The 15,157-nt window shown below is 37.4% G+C and overlaps 1 protein-coding gene across 2 annotated transcripts in view; it reads right to left on the reverse strand.

The window, feature by feature from the left end:
* Window positions 1-750: 750 nt before the first annotated feature.
* slx4ip (SLX4 interacting protein) overlaps window positions 751-15,157 on the reverse strand; it is a 46,896-nt gene continuing 32,489 nt past the window's right edge. The window contains exons 7-8 of one of the 2 annotated variants that reach the window (XM_051918009.1): window positions 2,289-2,386; window positions 751-2,222 (exon numbers count right to left, since the gene is read on the reverse strand). In XM_051918009.1, coding sequence (XP_051773969.1) covers window positions 1,685-2,222; window positions 2,289-2,386 — 636 coding nt within the window. In that variant the 3' untranslated portion in view covers window positions 751-1,684. Of the gene's footprint in view, window positions 2,223-2,288; window positions 2,387-7,857; window positions 7,955-15,157 lie in introns of those variants that run through there. The other variant, XM_051918011.1, reaches the window with a different exon arrangement.

Consider the following 15,157-nt stretch of genomic DNA (forward strand, 5'->3'; position numbering starts at 1 on the left):
CTTTGAATGGCGACTGATGCTTTCAAGCTTCAAAAATGACACATTGTAAGTGCATCAAAATGGGTGCCCAGCACAGCCTACAGAATTTCCTATTGTGTTCCACAGAAGAAAGTTAGTTGAACGGGTTTGGAATGGGTTGATGACATTTTCATTCATGGATGAAATTTTTCTTGTTGACATGAAATGCAAATTCACCCTATCTATTTTGCAAATGCATGTTATTAATCTTATTCTGAACTTGTGTATGATAAGGTAAAAACTGACCTCAATGTTTATTCAAAATGTCAGTCAATTTAAACCCCACTGATCTCAAAATTAAATCAACAACTGATAAATAGAAGTTCACAACCTACATTTTTTTTTCTTTTTCAATAATCTGTTACTCCGACAATACTTAAGAAAAGATGTTTCTACTTCTGTTACATCGCAACTTTAAGCTTAAATTTGTTAATCTTCAATATTGTCATTCTGAGCATTTTATAATTCAAAGTCAAAAAATTTGAATGTCTTCATTAGTAATGATAAAGTAAAAGTAAAATATGAGTTATATTGTAAATATAGTAGTCAACATTTGAAGTGGATCAAAAAAGTTCATCAAAGTTGTCCTAAGAACTAAGTTATCCTAAGAAGGAGGTTTGGATCCACTTTAAATGTTGACTACTGTAGATAGCAATGGATAGCATGAACAGTGATGATTTCAGTTTTTAGTATTCCTTGAACATTTAGTTCAGAAGTATCTCAATTGGAACATTGTTTGATTAAGAACAAATGGTTGCCATTTTTAATGATTCGAATTGCATTACAGAAATCAAAATATACAGTAAAATGACTTTAAAATGTGTTCTAACTCTAAACCAGAAGCATTCTGACTGTAATGTTATGCCATTATTACAGCACAATGTTTGTATATTCCGATAACGTTTTTATGACACATATCTATTATACTAAAAGGCATAAACATCAAGTGATTTGTAAGCACGAGCATGTGATTTGAATTTATGTCCATACATATAATCATCCTGCCATCACGCACTACATCAATGTCGACTGCAGCCGTGATTAGCCAAATATCGGACATGAGCTGCACTACAGCGTTCCATAACGTTGTCAGTCATCCCGCAGCAGACTTTTAGCTGTTATGAAAAGCAATAACACATTTACAAATAATAACCGCAGGGAGACGGCAGTCGGCTCCAACGGTGAAAACCCCTGATCACTTAAGGAGCGCGGTGTATGTGAAAACACAGCGAAATCAATCATGTGCTCAGCTGAAGCTGGAAGAGTGGAGATTTCAGACGAATGGAGCCAGAGATTTGGGCTTGAAGCCACAGTGTGCTCGGTGGCTCCCGTTAGTCTGAAATACAAATCTTGTGCAAAAAAAAAAAAAAAAGCGAACTACGTTTGTGTTTTTGTTTAGAGCAAAGTTATTGTTTGCATGAGTTCCTTTTAAGGTACTGCTAATGAAACCTATTCAAATATTTGAGAGGTTCTTGGTAATCTAATACAGACTATTGAGCAGTTTATGTGTTTTTTACTTAAAAGGCAAAAGGGAAATACTGTAAAGACTGTGTGTGGTGAATTCTTGTGCAACCGCTGCTGACAGACAGCATTACGGTAGAAGTGTGTACTGTAACATCCATCGTGGTGGCGTCAGATATCCTCTCGTTCTATGCCGCTGCGCCCCTCAGGACTTCTTGAGCCGGCGTAATCGGGATGTTCTGGGCTCGCCCCCCTTTCTTCCCTCTCTGGCGGCCAATCTGGAACTAATAGAAGAGCCAGAGGATACGGGCTTGACGGATAGGCCTCTCAGACTTATGGCCAGCCCGCTTTGGTTAGTCTGTGAAATCTCAGGCTGGGAACTGCAAACGTCTGGTGCGGCAATGCCGGAAGAGAGCTTGTTGGAATCACTCAACACTGCAGGATCTCCAAGGCACAGTCTTTTTGTCTTTTGATGGTCAACGTCCTCTCCTGAGCTGCTTGGGGTTCGTGGACGTCTCTTCGGACCGGTAGCATCAAGATGTGGTTCAGTGACCTCTTTATCGTTACTTAATTTAGATGACAACACAACTTTTCCTTCCTCCAATGACTCAGCCGTGAACAATACGAGGACAGGATGACATGTTTCGGCAGACCCCTTCTGTGCTTCATCCACTTGCAATTGGGCTGATTTGGACTCTTGATCATCTTGGCGTTGTCGGGGTTGGACGTTAGCCTGCCTGGCACTGGAAGAATTAGGACATGTTAAATGAAGATAAATATAGATCACCACAAGCTATATAAGAACTTACATCTTCTGAAGGACAGCTCTTTTTGTAGCTGTGGAGCTGGGTAGTGGATCTTTGGTCTCGCCAGAGCCAGAAAAATACTTTGACTGGCTTTGTTCACTCTGTTCAGACAAAAAAAAAAAAACAGAGAGAGAGAGATTCATTAAATTCAAGATGTCGGATCAGCTTATATACAGTCATTTATTATGTTTAGTTTCAGTTAGGATGCTGTCTATGTAGGCAGTAGGCTGCTCAATAGGTTTTGGAACAGAGCTAGTCTCTCAACACCTGACAGAAACTATGAAGTACATTGTTTATTTCTTGTTTTGTTTTTTGTAAGGACTCTAAGAGAAGTCCATTGTACCGACATGAATGAACTTGGAGATATTTGGTGTAGCCATGGGAACGAATCCATGAGATGTTTTGTTTTGACGGCCATACCCAAGAGACCAAGCAAAAAAGCTTGTGTTCAACTGCCAGAGTCCAGAGAAAGCTCTCTTTTTTCCTTTTCTCTGGCTCAAATGTCATCTCATGTTCATCAAAATAAAAAAAATAAAAAATGTGTGTGGCTTTGCTTTTAAGAGCAACATACTTGTACATGTTGTATATTATATGTGTGTTAATATTAATCATGTCAAAACAATTACCAATATGGTTGAATGTGTGTCTTTACCTTAAGTCAAGAGATCAGTAATTGGACACATGTCGAGCAAAACATTACATTTTAAATGTTGACTAAAACAAGTTTAATTTCCAGTATAATATTTCCATTGTCTCTGTGCATGTGTTTATCAGGACCTGGCTTGACCACCTGAATAGTTTAACAACACTTTGAAGTCCTTGTTTTAGTACTAGCCATGCTTAACTGGGCAGCGCTGAGAAGAATAAAGAGACGAGGCAGCTTATTGAATCCCACCAACATACACCTTCAACAGTCCTAATGAAGCTCTATCAACAGAACAATCCTTGACTGAGCAAGAACAGAGCTGGTGCTTGTGGTCGCCGTCTTTAGGGGCACAGGATCATTGAACTGCGATTAACCAACACAAAACAATCATTCCAGTCCAAACTGATTGGATTTCATAAAAGTGTAGGTTTACCAACCGGCCTCTGAACAGGTTCAAGATATACAGACTATTAGTTCTATTTTAGGAGCAAACGGCCAGATAAGCACAAGGTCCGTCAAGTCATTAGAGCGAAATGAGGAAATTGCAGAGGGATGTGTTTCATATGAAGTGCACAGACACTGGTCTAAAGAAGGGGCCTCTATATATCCATATATAATGTCTTGTTTTATAAAGAGGGGTGGTGTGGCCTAGTGGATAATGATATGGAATTGTAACCAAAAGGTTGTAGGTTTGAACCATATAGTGCATGCAATGGTGAAGTCAACAGTACAACACAATCAAAAAGAATGCAACATAGAGGATGACAGACTGACCTGTTATCTTTTTGCTCAGCTTTGAGCTGAGGCGTTGTGAGCAAGTCATGCTGAGTTTTGAATCATACAAGAAAGGTCCACCTACCGCATGCACAAGTGATCCTGCAGCATGTGATTGTGGCGCAACCTGTCAGATGACCATTTGGTAATGCTGTGCTTTTTTTTGTTTAATATAATGAAGACAAAAAGTATTCCAAAATCTCACAAGATAAGTTCTTGGTTGCAAGCCAAATCTTTATTTATTTGTATTCCTGTATCTCAAACAGTATAGTATGGCACTATCAACCAATGGTTTCGCCAATAGATTCATGATTTGGTTTCCACTCTATTTTATGTGCATGTCTTCTTATTAAATAAAACATTTATCCATCTCAAGAGAGTGTATGTGTTTTTATGTGCATTTTGGAAATTATATTTTCATCTTAGGTACCGTTTACACAACACCGTTTTTAACTAAAAAACAGAAAACTTTTTATGCGTTTTGGCCTTTCATTTACACGAAAATGGCACTTTGGGGGCCAGAAAACGCAAGCTTTTAAAAAAGGGTTTCAAAGTGAAAGTTTTTGAAAACAATTCCGTTACCATCTCTGTGTAAACAACAAAGATGCAAATTCGTAAAAACGGTGATGTCACATGTACTACGTGTTCAGTTTATAGGCACGTACAGTGTTTCTTTACAATGTGACATCGGCAGCTACTGGCCGGGCATGAATACAGCATTTTTAGACGTTTTCGCAGATCCTTGTGAATGGGGATCGTTTTGAAAATGTTGTTGTCTGTACAAAAAGGAAAAACTTCTCAGTTTTTTGTACACTGTCGTGTAAACGTACCCTTAGTGTTTAAAGTTCCCCTATTATGCTTTTTTGAATATTACCTTTCATGCAGTGTGATATAGCTGTCTGTGAATGTAAACGGTCTGCAAAGTTGTAATGTCGAAAGTGCACAATAAATAAAGTTATTGTCTCCCAAAAGAAAGAATTGACTCAGAACAGCCTATGAATTCCAGTCTCACTTCCATGACCTGCATAAAGTGTATGTAACGTGGTAACAAATTTGGATAATGCCCACCTACGATCTTCATTGACTGCCCGCCAACATTGACTGTTTGTATACAAGAGAAGTCTGTGGTTAAAATTACCACAGTAATAAATCAGCAGTATAACCTTTAGTTGTGTCATTTTAATGACGGCTGCTTCTCAAATCTCAGCAAGGTCAATGTGAAATCTGTAAAAGGCTTATCCATTAAAGATGGGACAGTATCCACTTTATTTGGAGCAACTTGCTCCTCAGAATCACAACCTGTAAGTATGATTAATCATTTATGTATATATTTTCTACCAGTGTTCAAAATAACATAGTTTTGTGTTTTATATTGTGCAGCTTTAGGTCTCCGGCTAACTGGCAAACTCACGTTATAACCGTCTTACTGAAATAGTTCTGCTAATCAGCTGTGGGCCCACTGTTACTTAAAATTGTACAAGTTAATGCAGATTGCCTGTCGTTCTTACTACTCTGAGTAATGATAAAGGATAGAGCAAGATTTGTTTTACAAACTTTAATGTTACACAAGTCTTTCACATTAGTGCCCTGTTATTGATACAGTTCACCTCAATAAATTAGAAATATACATATCGGTGGACATGCACTTGTTAATGCTGACGTAGAGGAATTACTGTTGCAGCATCTCATAATGTACGACAAAAGTTGAATAACTAGTTCTTCCAATGTTTCATCATCTGACTCGTGCTCTTTAAAGCCTGTTTACACCAAGAACGATAACTATAAAAATAACAATAAAGATATAGTTATAAAAATCATTCTAAATATAAAAGAATAGCACTCTCCACACCACAGCTATAACGATAACAATATAGAGAAATGATATCGTTGGGATCACTTTCAGAACGATTTTTTCCAATTGTTGAACGATAAAACTGACATCTAATCAGAATCCATTCTAATTTAATCCATTCACATTTAAAATGGCAGACGACATTGCGGAGAAGTTAATCGCCGAGGTCCAGAAAAAGACACCACTGTTTGACAAGTCAAACCCCCTTTTCAAGGATACTTTAAAGAAAATGGATATATGGAAAATAAATCGATCATATCCTGGGAATAAATGCTGAGAAGGTTTAACGACGAGATCATTATACCAGGCTAGCAAACAGTGTAACATAAAATTACCTCAGGTTTCGACAACATTGTCTTGCTCCCTTTGAAGTTACAGTGAAAAAGACTAAGCGTTGTTTTTTTTCCCACTATATTGACTTCATCAGCTAAATTCACTGTTAGATTAGATCGATTACACTAGCTATTCACTCAAAACATAGCATGCCGAGGACATCTGCTGGTTAAAGCCGTGTAAATGCAACAAGAACAGCAAAAACATGTTGCGCACACTTTAAAACCGCAACACGTGAGCTTAGAATAAACAGACTGTTATTGTTCGTTGGTGCGGACGCAAATACAGTTATCGTTATAGTTATCTTTATAGTTATCGTTCTTGGTGTGAACAGGCCTTTACTGTCCTTGCAGTGTGTACAATCGCTGAGGATTTAGGAAGCCTCTGGAGCTGAGATTCAGTTATGGTAAAGGCTGTTTCGTTACAGATGCATTGTAAACGGCAGACCAACAGACTGGGCCATCTGACCAATCAGAGCAGATTAGGCTCATGGAAAGGAGGGGTTTAGAGAGACTGAAGCTTCAAACCGCTTTGAATGAGTCATTTTGAGAAATGAGGTGATGTGCAATGTATATTATTAGAAAAATGAAAGTTTTTTTTTTGACCTTTGATGCATGTAAACCTGCTGTAGGAGACCTCCAAAACAAAATTAAGAACCTTTAAAACAGCATAATAGGGGCACTTTAAATCCTTCATTTTTAATGTGGCATTCCAAAATTCACACTTAGAGACAGCGATATGACCAAAATATGATTTTACAATATGATTCATTTCATTTTTAAAATTACTATATACTATATAACATTATGTAATTATTTTTGCTAGAAGTAAGGTTGTTCCAAAAACAATGCCAATGCGCAAGTACAGAATGGAGTTCTCTTTCCTGTCTTATTGCGCTTGAACGGTTTAAAATCTCTTCAAACATTAAATTGGCAAAAATGTTAAATGTATAAACAGGATAAACTTTTGTAATGATGCAACATGGCATGAGCATAACAATGGCAAAATTGCCAAAAACAACGCCAGTGCGCAAGTACCAAATTGTGGAGATGCACCGACCGATCGGCCAGGGATCGCAGGGATAAACTTTTGTAATGATGCAACATGGCATGAGCATAACAATGGCAAAATTGGCAAAAACAACGCCAGTGCGCAAGTACCAAATTGTGGAGATGCACCGACCGATCGGCCAGGGATCGGAATTGGACGATTTTCCTCATGATCGGCCCGGATCGGTGATCGGCCGATCAGTCTCACTTCTTATCGTCAGGTTTCTACTAGTTTATCGTGTCTAGCGGTGTATATAAGGTAACACCCCTAAATGGAATGGAAACCCAGCCACAGACAGAAAGTTGCAACTCCGTCAAAGCTCTGTTCCCGCAAGCTGTTTGAAATAATCAGGCTTACCAGGATTGCACATAAATCAGTGCTGTTTGACTCTAAATGGGCTGATCAATAGCTAGTAGGAAGGTTCTCTTTAAAGTGCAAGGAAGGTTGATGAATGTGAAGATCTGAGAACACTATCAGGGCCCTAGAAACTCTCTGCAGTGTGTGTTCACCCACAGAGAAAAGTATTCATAGGAAATCATGTTGTAACATGGACCACTAATACAATTTAAAAACAATTCATTTCGAAAGTCAGAGCGAGCAAACTGCTGTCTGATCCGTAGACTGTGCTCCATCTATGACCACCGTCTGTCAAACTCTCTCTTACACACATACAGAAACTCCCCCCTATTTACCACGTCCCTCAGCCCAGTGCAACCAAGACTGGATGGTTTTTAGGGGGATATCCAGACACACAAGCGCACAAAAACACACCCATACTCACTAACGATAAGTCCACTGAAAATAAACACACCCAGTGAGCGTGAACGGTACAGCGGACACACACGCTAGACAAAAACATGGAGGACAGGGGAGGAAGAACATTTGAATTTCAATGCCTTCATATGCATTTTACAAACCTTTGGAAAATAGATGAAAGAGACAGCAACAATGGAGCAGTGTTTCTTTCCCAGAGAAACTCACCCAAGAAGCAATTCTCTCATGTACTCTGCTGGCCTTCAAAGAAGAACAAGGGAAAGAGAAAGAGCGATAAGAAGAGAAATTTAGGTCAGAAAGTTGGTGGAGTGATTTGTTAGCTGAATAAAGAACAGAGCAGTCAATGGGTCTACGAAAACAGGGAATATAGTATCTACGAAAAAGTGCAGAAATTTAGTGCGATTACACTACAGTTCAAAAGTTTGGGGTCAATTTAAAAAAAAAAAAAAAATTCTAGAGTTTTGTTTATCAAGAATTAATTAAATTGATTTTAAAGTGACAGTAAAGACATTTATATTATTAAAAAAATATCATTTAAAAAAAAAAAAATGCTCTTTTGATATTCATCAAAGTATCCTAAAAAAAAAATTATTAGACCTGCCTGAGGAAGGTCTGTTGACGGAAACACTGCATATTAAAGCCATTAAGTGATTTAGCATATTCAAGTATTGTGCAAGATTGTTTCATTTTTGGTTAACATTGATAATAATAAAAAATGTTTCTTGAACATCAAATCAGCATATTAGAAAGATTTCTTGATCATGTGATGCTGAAGACTGGAGTAATGGCTGCTGAAAATTCAGCTTTGCCATCACATGATTTTTTTCCAAAGTTACTAGCCACAATTTTGACATCGATACCATGGGGGAAAGTGTCATGTAGACATTTTGTTAATATTATCTCATAATTTGGCAGCAGGTATATTAGGCTGCTGTCACTTTAAGACCTGATGCACAGATCCATTATACTGTTACACATGCATTTTCTTTTTCAACTGTTTACGTTTACTTAAAACATAACTGACCGTTTACGTGAATACTTGCCAAGACCGGCACTTTGACATTATTTTGTGTGTATTTGACTGTTTAAGAGCAATAAGCAGCGGAAAAGAACTCAATTTAGTACTGAGAGGCGGCTTTATGTGTGCGCACTTTGGGTGTAAGCACAAAATCTGCAGGAATGAGTAAAATTATGTGCAATACGCGCAAACCCACCTTGTAACACCAACAATATTCATCCGTACTTTCCGTAGCAAATAAAACGAGTGAGTAAAAGGAGGCGGGTTTGTGTGTCAACTCGCTGTCGGAGAGATGAGAGAGCGAAAAGGCGCAGCTGGTACTGTGTATCTATTCTGCGGAAAATGAGTATTGTAAGTGTTGATATTTCAGTATCAATATGTATCGAAAAAAAATCTATATTTTTTAACAACACTACATTGCACTTAGTTTATCATTTCAGATGCCTTTTAAAAAGACAATTGAATAATGCATATATTATATATAAAATTCAAGCTGCTAAAGTGCATGCGTTACATGCCACTGCTGAAACCCACCAGATTTGGGGAGTTGGCAGGTGTTAATGTCAAGCCCTGATTGCATATAAACACTTAGTGAAAAGTGAAACAAATTCAAGCGGAATCCAGTAAGGAGAACTGCAGCCCACATACACATAACATAAACACTTAAAAATAGCATCTATTTGTCTTTACACTAAATGATTGTTGAAAATGTAAGCTATAAAGTGACTTCTATCAACTATAAGTCATTTTTAAAAGGAAATGAGTCAAACTCATTCACCCTTCACATTTCCATAAGCTCAATCATACATAATCAACCATGAAATGAGGTTGAGTTGATGCTATAAGTGCTGGCACGCTTAGAGGACACCCTTACAATGACTCATCTGTACTAGTAAACAAACAAATATGTACCACTATTCACGTGATCTGGACTCATTAGCCGTTAGGCAGATCACTGTTACAAAAGCACTCGAAGACCCGCAATGCGGGTAGTGGAAGTGGAAGTCAGGGAGAAGTGATCCATGAACTAGTTTGCCTGTGACCATGATGCCCTTGAGCAAAGCACTTAACTTAAGATTTCTCTAAGAGGACTGTCCCAACAAGTGTACTGTAGACACTATGAGTAAAGGTGTGGTCACACTAGACTGTGTCTCATTCACTTCCATTAATACCTATACGAATGCAGGAGAATGGGAATGCAAACATAAGCATAGACTCTAAAAAATACTGGGTTATGTTTTTTAAACCAAATGCCAGGTCATTTTATTTGATTGTTTTTAATATTTTTACCCAGGTGCTGAGTAGTTTTTTGTGTAACTCAGCTGCTGGGTCATTTTTACTGTCAATACAAATGATGAACCCCCTCGCACACCTACCCAGCACTGGGTCAATTTAACCCAATGTTGGGTAGTCTGTGCCAAACCGGTTAATAGTTGTTAAATTTATCAACGGTCATTATGTGTTCTGTTCTGAGAGAAAACTTCCTGAGGGGAAATTTCCTGAATGAAATTAGGGGTTGCAGTACATTGTATTCCTATCAAATTATTACTGTACTGAACATCTGTAGTCTCACATTTTACCTTTTATGTACATCGCAGCTAAGGTCTGCTTTGAACGCTAGATTTTACAAAGCACACACTGGATCTACACTTAGAGTCACCATGGAAGTTTCAACTACCGCTAAACGAATGGCACGACCAGGGCAAGACACAACGCGACATCACTGTCATATGAAACAAAGTTGCTTTGCTCCCACTGACTACAATATGAGTCAGTTACATAAAATACAATTTTATGTAACTTTTTAAACATGACTATTAGTAAAAGATTGTCATTTAAAGAACTGGAACAGCCTACTGATACCAGTTTTCTTCCCACTGATTGGTCAATAACTTTAATTTACATGTCATGGCTTATATCTTCTAACAGAATGAATTTGCTTGTTGTAATAAACATTTGAATCCTTAACATTTTTATTATATAGCTGTATTTATTAAAGCTGTAAGTTTTATATAAGCAGCTATTTTTTATATTACGAATATAATTTATATTAATTTAATTGTAATTTTTAATAATTTTAATACATGTATAATAATTTAAAACAAAATAAAAATGTATAATATAATTTATCATATGTATTTATATTTTTAAAATATATATAATTGAATATTTGTTGTGGAAATAGTGACAGCTAAAGGGGTTGTCGTGCCTCACAACACTGTGTCCATGACTATATTTACAATATGGCACAGTCTTTCGTACCTTATTAATTCAGTAGCCAAGAGATCCATCTATTATGAATAACGTGCTGTGATCATTTAGAACATTTTTGCTTGGAGAGGCTAAAACAAACCACAGCAGCACCCACACAATTTTTTTTTACCATCATGGAAAGTCTGAACATAGTCATGATTGTGTAACATTGCTGTCCTCACAAAGATGATGCCTTTGAGGAGACTTGAGTCTAACGTGACACAGGCTTGCTTACTTGGAAGCTTCATTTTAGTTGGTTGTTTGGACTAAATTTCTGTCAACACAGCAAGAACAATGCAAACAAACATGAAGAAATAGAGAGAAACTAGAGCTTAGACACCTTACAATGCCCGTCACCCTATACAATGAATACAATTCAGAACAACCTTTTATTTCTCTTGGTGATAAAATACACAAATGGTGTATGTCTTCTCTAAGTACCTGTCAGAACAACACTCCAGCCATCTAAACCAGAGCACTTACATAAAGAGTATCTATAAACCATAACCACTCCAGAAATCCACCTCTTTGTTTCTGAAGATACAAACCAGATTAGGTGACAATGAGTTTGGCCAAGAAGCCCTGAAATGACAGTGTTGTGTGGCTTGCTTTTGGAAACCGTGAGAAATGGAGATAGGAGAGGAACAAAGAAAGGATAAAGTTATGTCCATAAACACTGTGGCTCTCCCCAAAGGGAGAGGAGGCTGTAAAAACACATCTGCCCTGAGCTTTGATCCACCGCTTCATTACAAGGCTGCTATCTGCACTGTTCTTCCAGCACACATCCAGAAGAACAGATGGGGCACCATCAAAATACTAAACTTTCTTTCTTCTGTGGATCACAAACAAAGATATTTTAAAGTCAGTGGGGTCCAAACAACACTGGAAAGCATGGATTTTATTGTACAAAAAAAGATTTTTCAAAATATCTTCATGTTCCACAGAAAAAAGAAAGCCACACAGGTTTGGAGCAACACGAGGATGAGTAAACGATTCCAACATTTTATTTTTGGGTACTATCCCTTTAATTAATGTACTGTATTTATTAAATGAGTATAGTCAAAGATACACATTTGGAACTGTTTTATTGTAACAAAAGGTACTTCAGTTTAAGAAAAACTGTTAAAGGGTTAGTTCACCCAAAAATGAAAATTCTGTCATTAATTACTCATCCTCATGTTGTTCCACACCAGTAAGACCTTTGTTCATCTTCAGAACACAAATTAAGTTATTTTTGATTAAATCCGATGGCTCAGTGAGGCCTCTATAGACAGCAATGTCATTGAACTTCTCAAGATCCAGAAAGGTACCCAAAACATAATTAAAACAGTTCATGTGACTACAGTGGTTTAATCTTAATATTATAAAACAACGAGAAAACTTTTTGTGCGCCAAAAAAACAAAATAACGACTTTCCAACGATGTCTAATGATGGCTGATTTCAAAACACTGCTTCGAATCTTTTATTTCAAATCAGTGATTCGGAGCACCAAAGTCACGTGATTTCAGCAGTTTGGCGTTTTGACACGCGATCCGAATCACTGATTCGAAACAAAATATTCAAAGCAGTGTTTTGAAATCGGTCATCACTAGATATCGTTGAAAAGGCGTTTTTTTTTTTTTTTTTTTTGGTGCACAGAAAGTTCTCTCGTCGCTTTATAATATTAAGATTGAACCACTGAACTCAGATGAACTGTTTTCTTAAGAAGTTCAATGACATTGCTGTCTATAGAGGCCTCACTGAGCCATTGGATTTAATCAAAAATAACTTTATGGGTGTAGAATGACATAAGGGTGAGTAATAAATTACATTATTTTCATTTTTGGGTGAACTAACCCTTTAAGAAGAATCTATAAAATCCATATAATTCCCATCCCTAACTTAGATTGATTCAAAAGTTAGTGCAAATTGATCAAAAGTGACATTTGTAATGTTACAAAAGACTTCTATTTCAAGTAAATGCTGTTTTGAACTTTATATTCATTAAAGAATCCTGAAAAAAAAAAAAGATCAGTTTCCATAAAAATATTAAGCAGCATGACAGTTTTCAGCATTGATATCTTGAGCACCAAATCATGTCATGTTAGACTGAAAATTCATCTTTGCAATCACAGGAATAAATTATAATAATTTGAAAATATAATAAAATAAAGAGAGTTATTTTAACTGTAAAAATTTTTCACAATATTACTGTTTTATTGTATTTTTGATCAAATAAATGTAGCCTTAGTGAGGGTAAGAGACTTCTTTCAAAAAATCTTACAGAACCCAATTTTTTAAACAGTGGTGTACAGTATGTGTGACCAAATACAGACCCAATTTAAGCTCGACTACTCAAGGTGTTTGAGACAGTACATAAAAAGGAAAAGGAAGATATGTCTACCGTCTCAGTTGTAATGACATGATGCTGTGCTGACTGTGCACCCGCATCGCCTTTTTTGCTACGCAACAATGAAGAATCCTTCCCGCTTGACCCACATCAGACCACAGCACAGGATGTGAATCACTCAAGAAACCGTTAATCTTACTTTGACAGAGGATACAAGTCACCTTCCAGTTCATGAAACACCCCTTCCAGGGTTTGAACCGGTGACTTTCCAAATAATACCATATATATTTTTCACGCTCTCTCTTGCTGAAAGAAACAACACGTTACATCACCGCTCGTTCTTAGAGTCTAACCTTAAGACCTCTGGATAGGTGTTATGGCAGTTCTGAGCGGCTGATATAAACTTTGTTTTGCAAACTGAGCACTAAATCAAATGGAAGGACCACAGACAAATTCCCAAACTGCCTCAAAACATGTGGCGTCATTCAGACTCTCACTGTCAAGCTCTGCGGTGAGAGAAACTCACCATAAACATATGACAACACTGGAAGAACAAATTCACTGAGCCATTATCATTTTCAAATTGAAATTCTACATCATATGTTACTCATACAGCCGAGCTGCATTTCTTATTAAGATTCATAACTTTCCTGGCTAACTTCGATCAAAAAGAGAGAAAGAACTGTAGGAAAAGGCTGCCATTGACAAATTAGAGCGGAGCAACTGAAATAATTGTTTTGTCATGAGAGAAACTCCAACTCACTCTCCTGATGCCTCTCTCCTCCAATCTGCCAAATAGCAAGAGCACCACCGCAAGCTCCTGCTAACCCTTCCTCGCAGCATATACAAGCACAGAGAACCACATCCTGAGCAGGGGAATGCAAAAACAAGGGCCCTGCTTCCATGAACTGGAAAAGCGGTTACACAATGTGAACTTTTCACTGTCGAACTGGATAACTTCACTCAAATTATTACAATTCTTGCTTTCATTGAAAGCCAAAGCAACGCAGGAAAAAAGGGCAGAAAGAAAACGTCTTAAAGAAAAACAACGGCAAATGATTCAACTCGAAAAAGTACCGACATTAATGGCAGGATAGATGGGAGACTGTCTTCGTCCTTGATGTCCACCCAAGGTGGGCGGCTCTGTGCAGATTTCCCAGGATTCTATTGGGAGATGGAGTACAAACAACCAAGAGTCTCAGAGGGAAGAAGTGGACATGAAAAGATTTGAAGAAGATCTGATTGGGGCGAAGACGAAACAGATAAGGACCCGGGACACACAGGAGGAAGTCCATGCAAGGATTCTTTCACTTGGACATTCATGGCTCCAGAGATTCTACCTCTGAGTATCCTGTTAAACCAAATCACAGTTTTCATACTCACACACAACTGTTGCCATAAAAGTGGGTGAGTAAGAGGGCATGTGTGTGAGCCAAGTAAAACTGTGGTCTTGTTTCCGAGGCAAAATACATAGTGTACCAGTGATGCAATTCATTACTTCAGAATGTGAATCCTGGATTAAATTTCCTACTGTAGCTTCAAGATGAATAACCCTATAACATCTCGGGATGTACAAAACTACATCAAAAATGTATCAAAAATCAACTCATCAGTGCATTCACTGAATGACCTCTCGACAAATTGGTCTTAAAGGAATAATGGATGAACATTGCATTGTTGTCCAAAAAAAAAAAAAAAAAAAAAAAATTCTGTCATCGTCATTTATTCATGTCGTTCCAAACCTGTATGAATGACTTCGGTTTGACATAAAAGAAGGTATTTTGAGAAATGTTTTTCTCCTTACAATGGAAGTCAAGAGTAACCATAACTGTTTGGTTACCA

Source organism: Ctenopharyngodon idella, chromosome 13 (genome assembly GCF_019924925.1).
Source record: "Ctenopharyngodon idella isolate HZGC_01 chromosome 13, HZGC01, whole genome shotgun sequence".
In the NCBI taxonomy this organism is placed as follows: domain Eukaryota; kingdom Metazoa; phylum Chordata; class Actinopteri; order Cypriniformes; family Xenocyprididae; genus Ctenopharyngodon; species Ctenopharyngodon idella.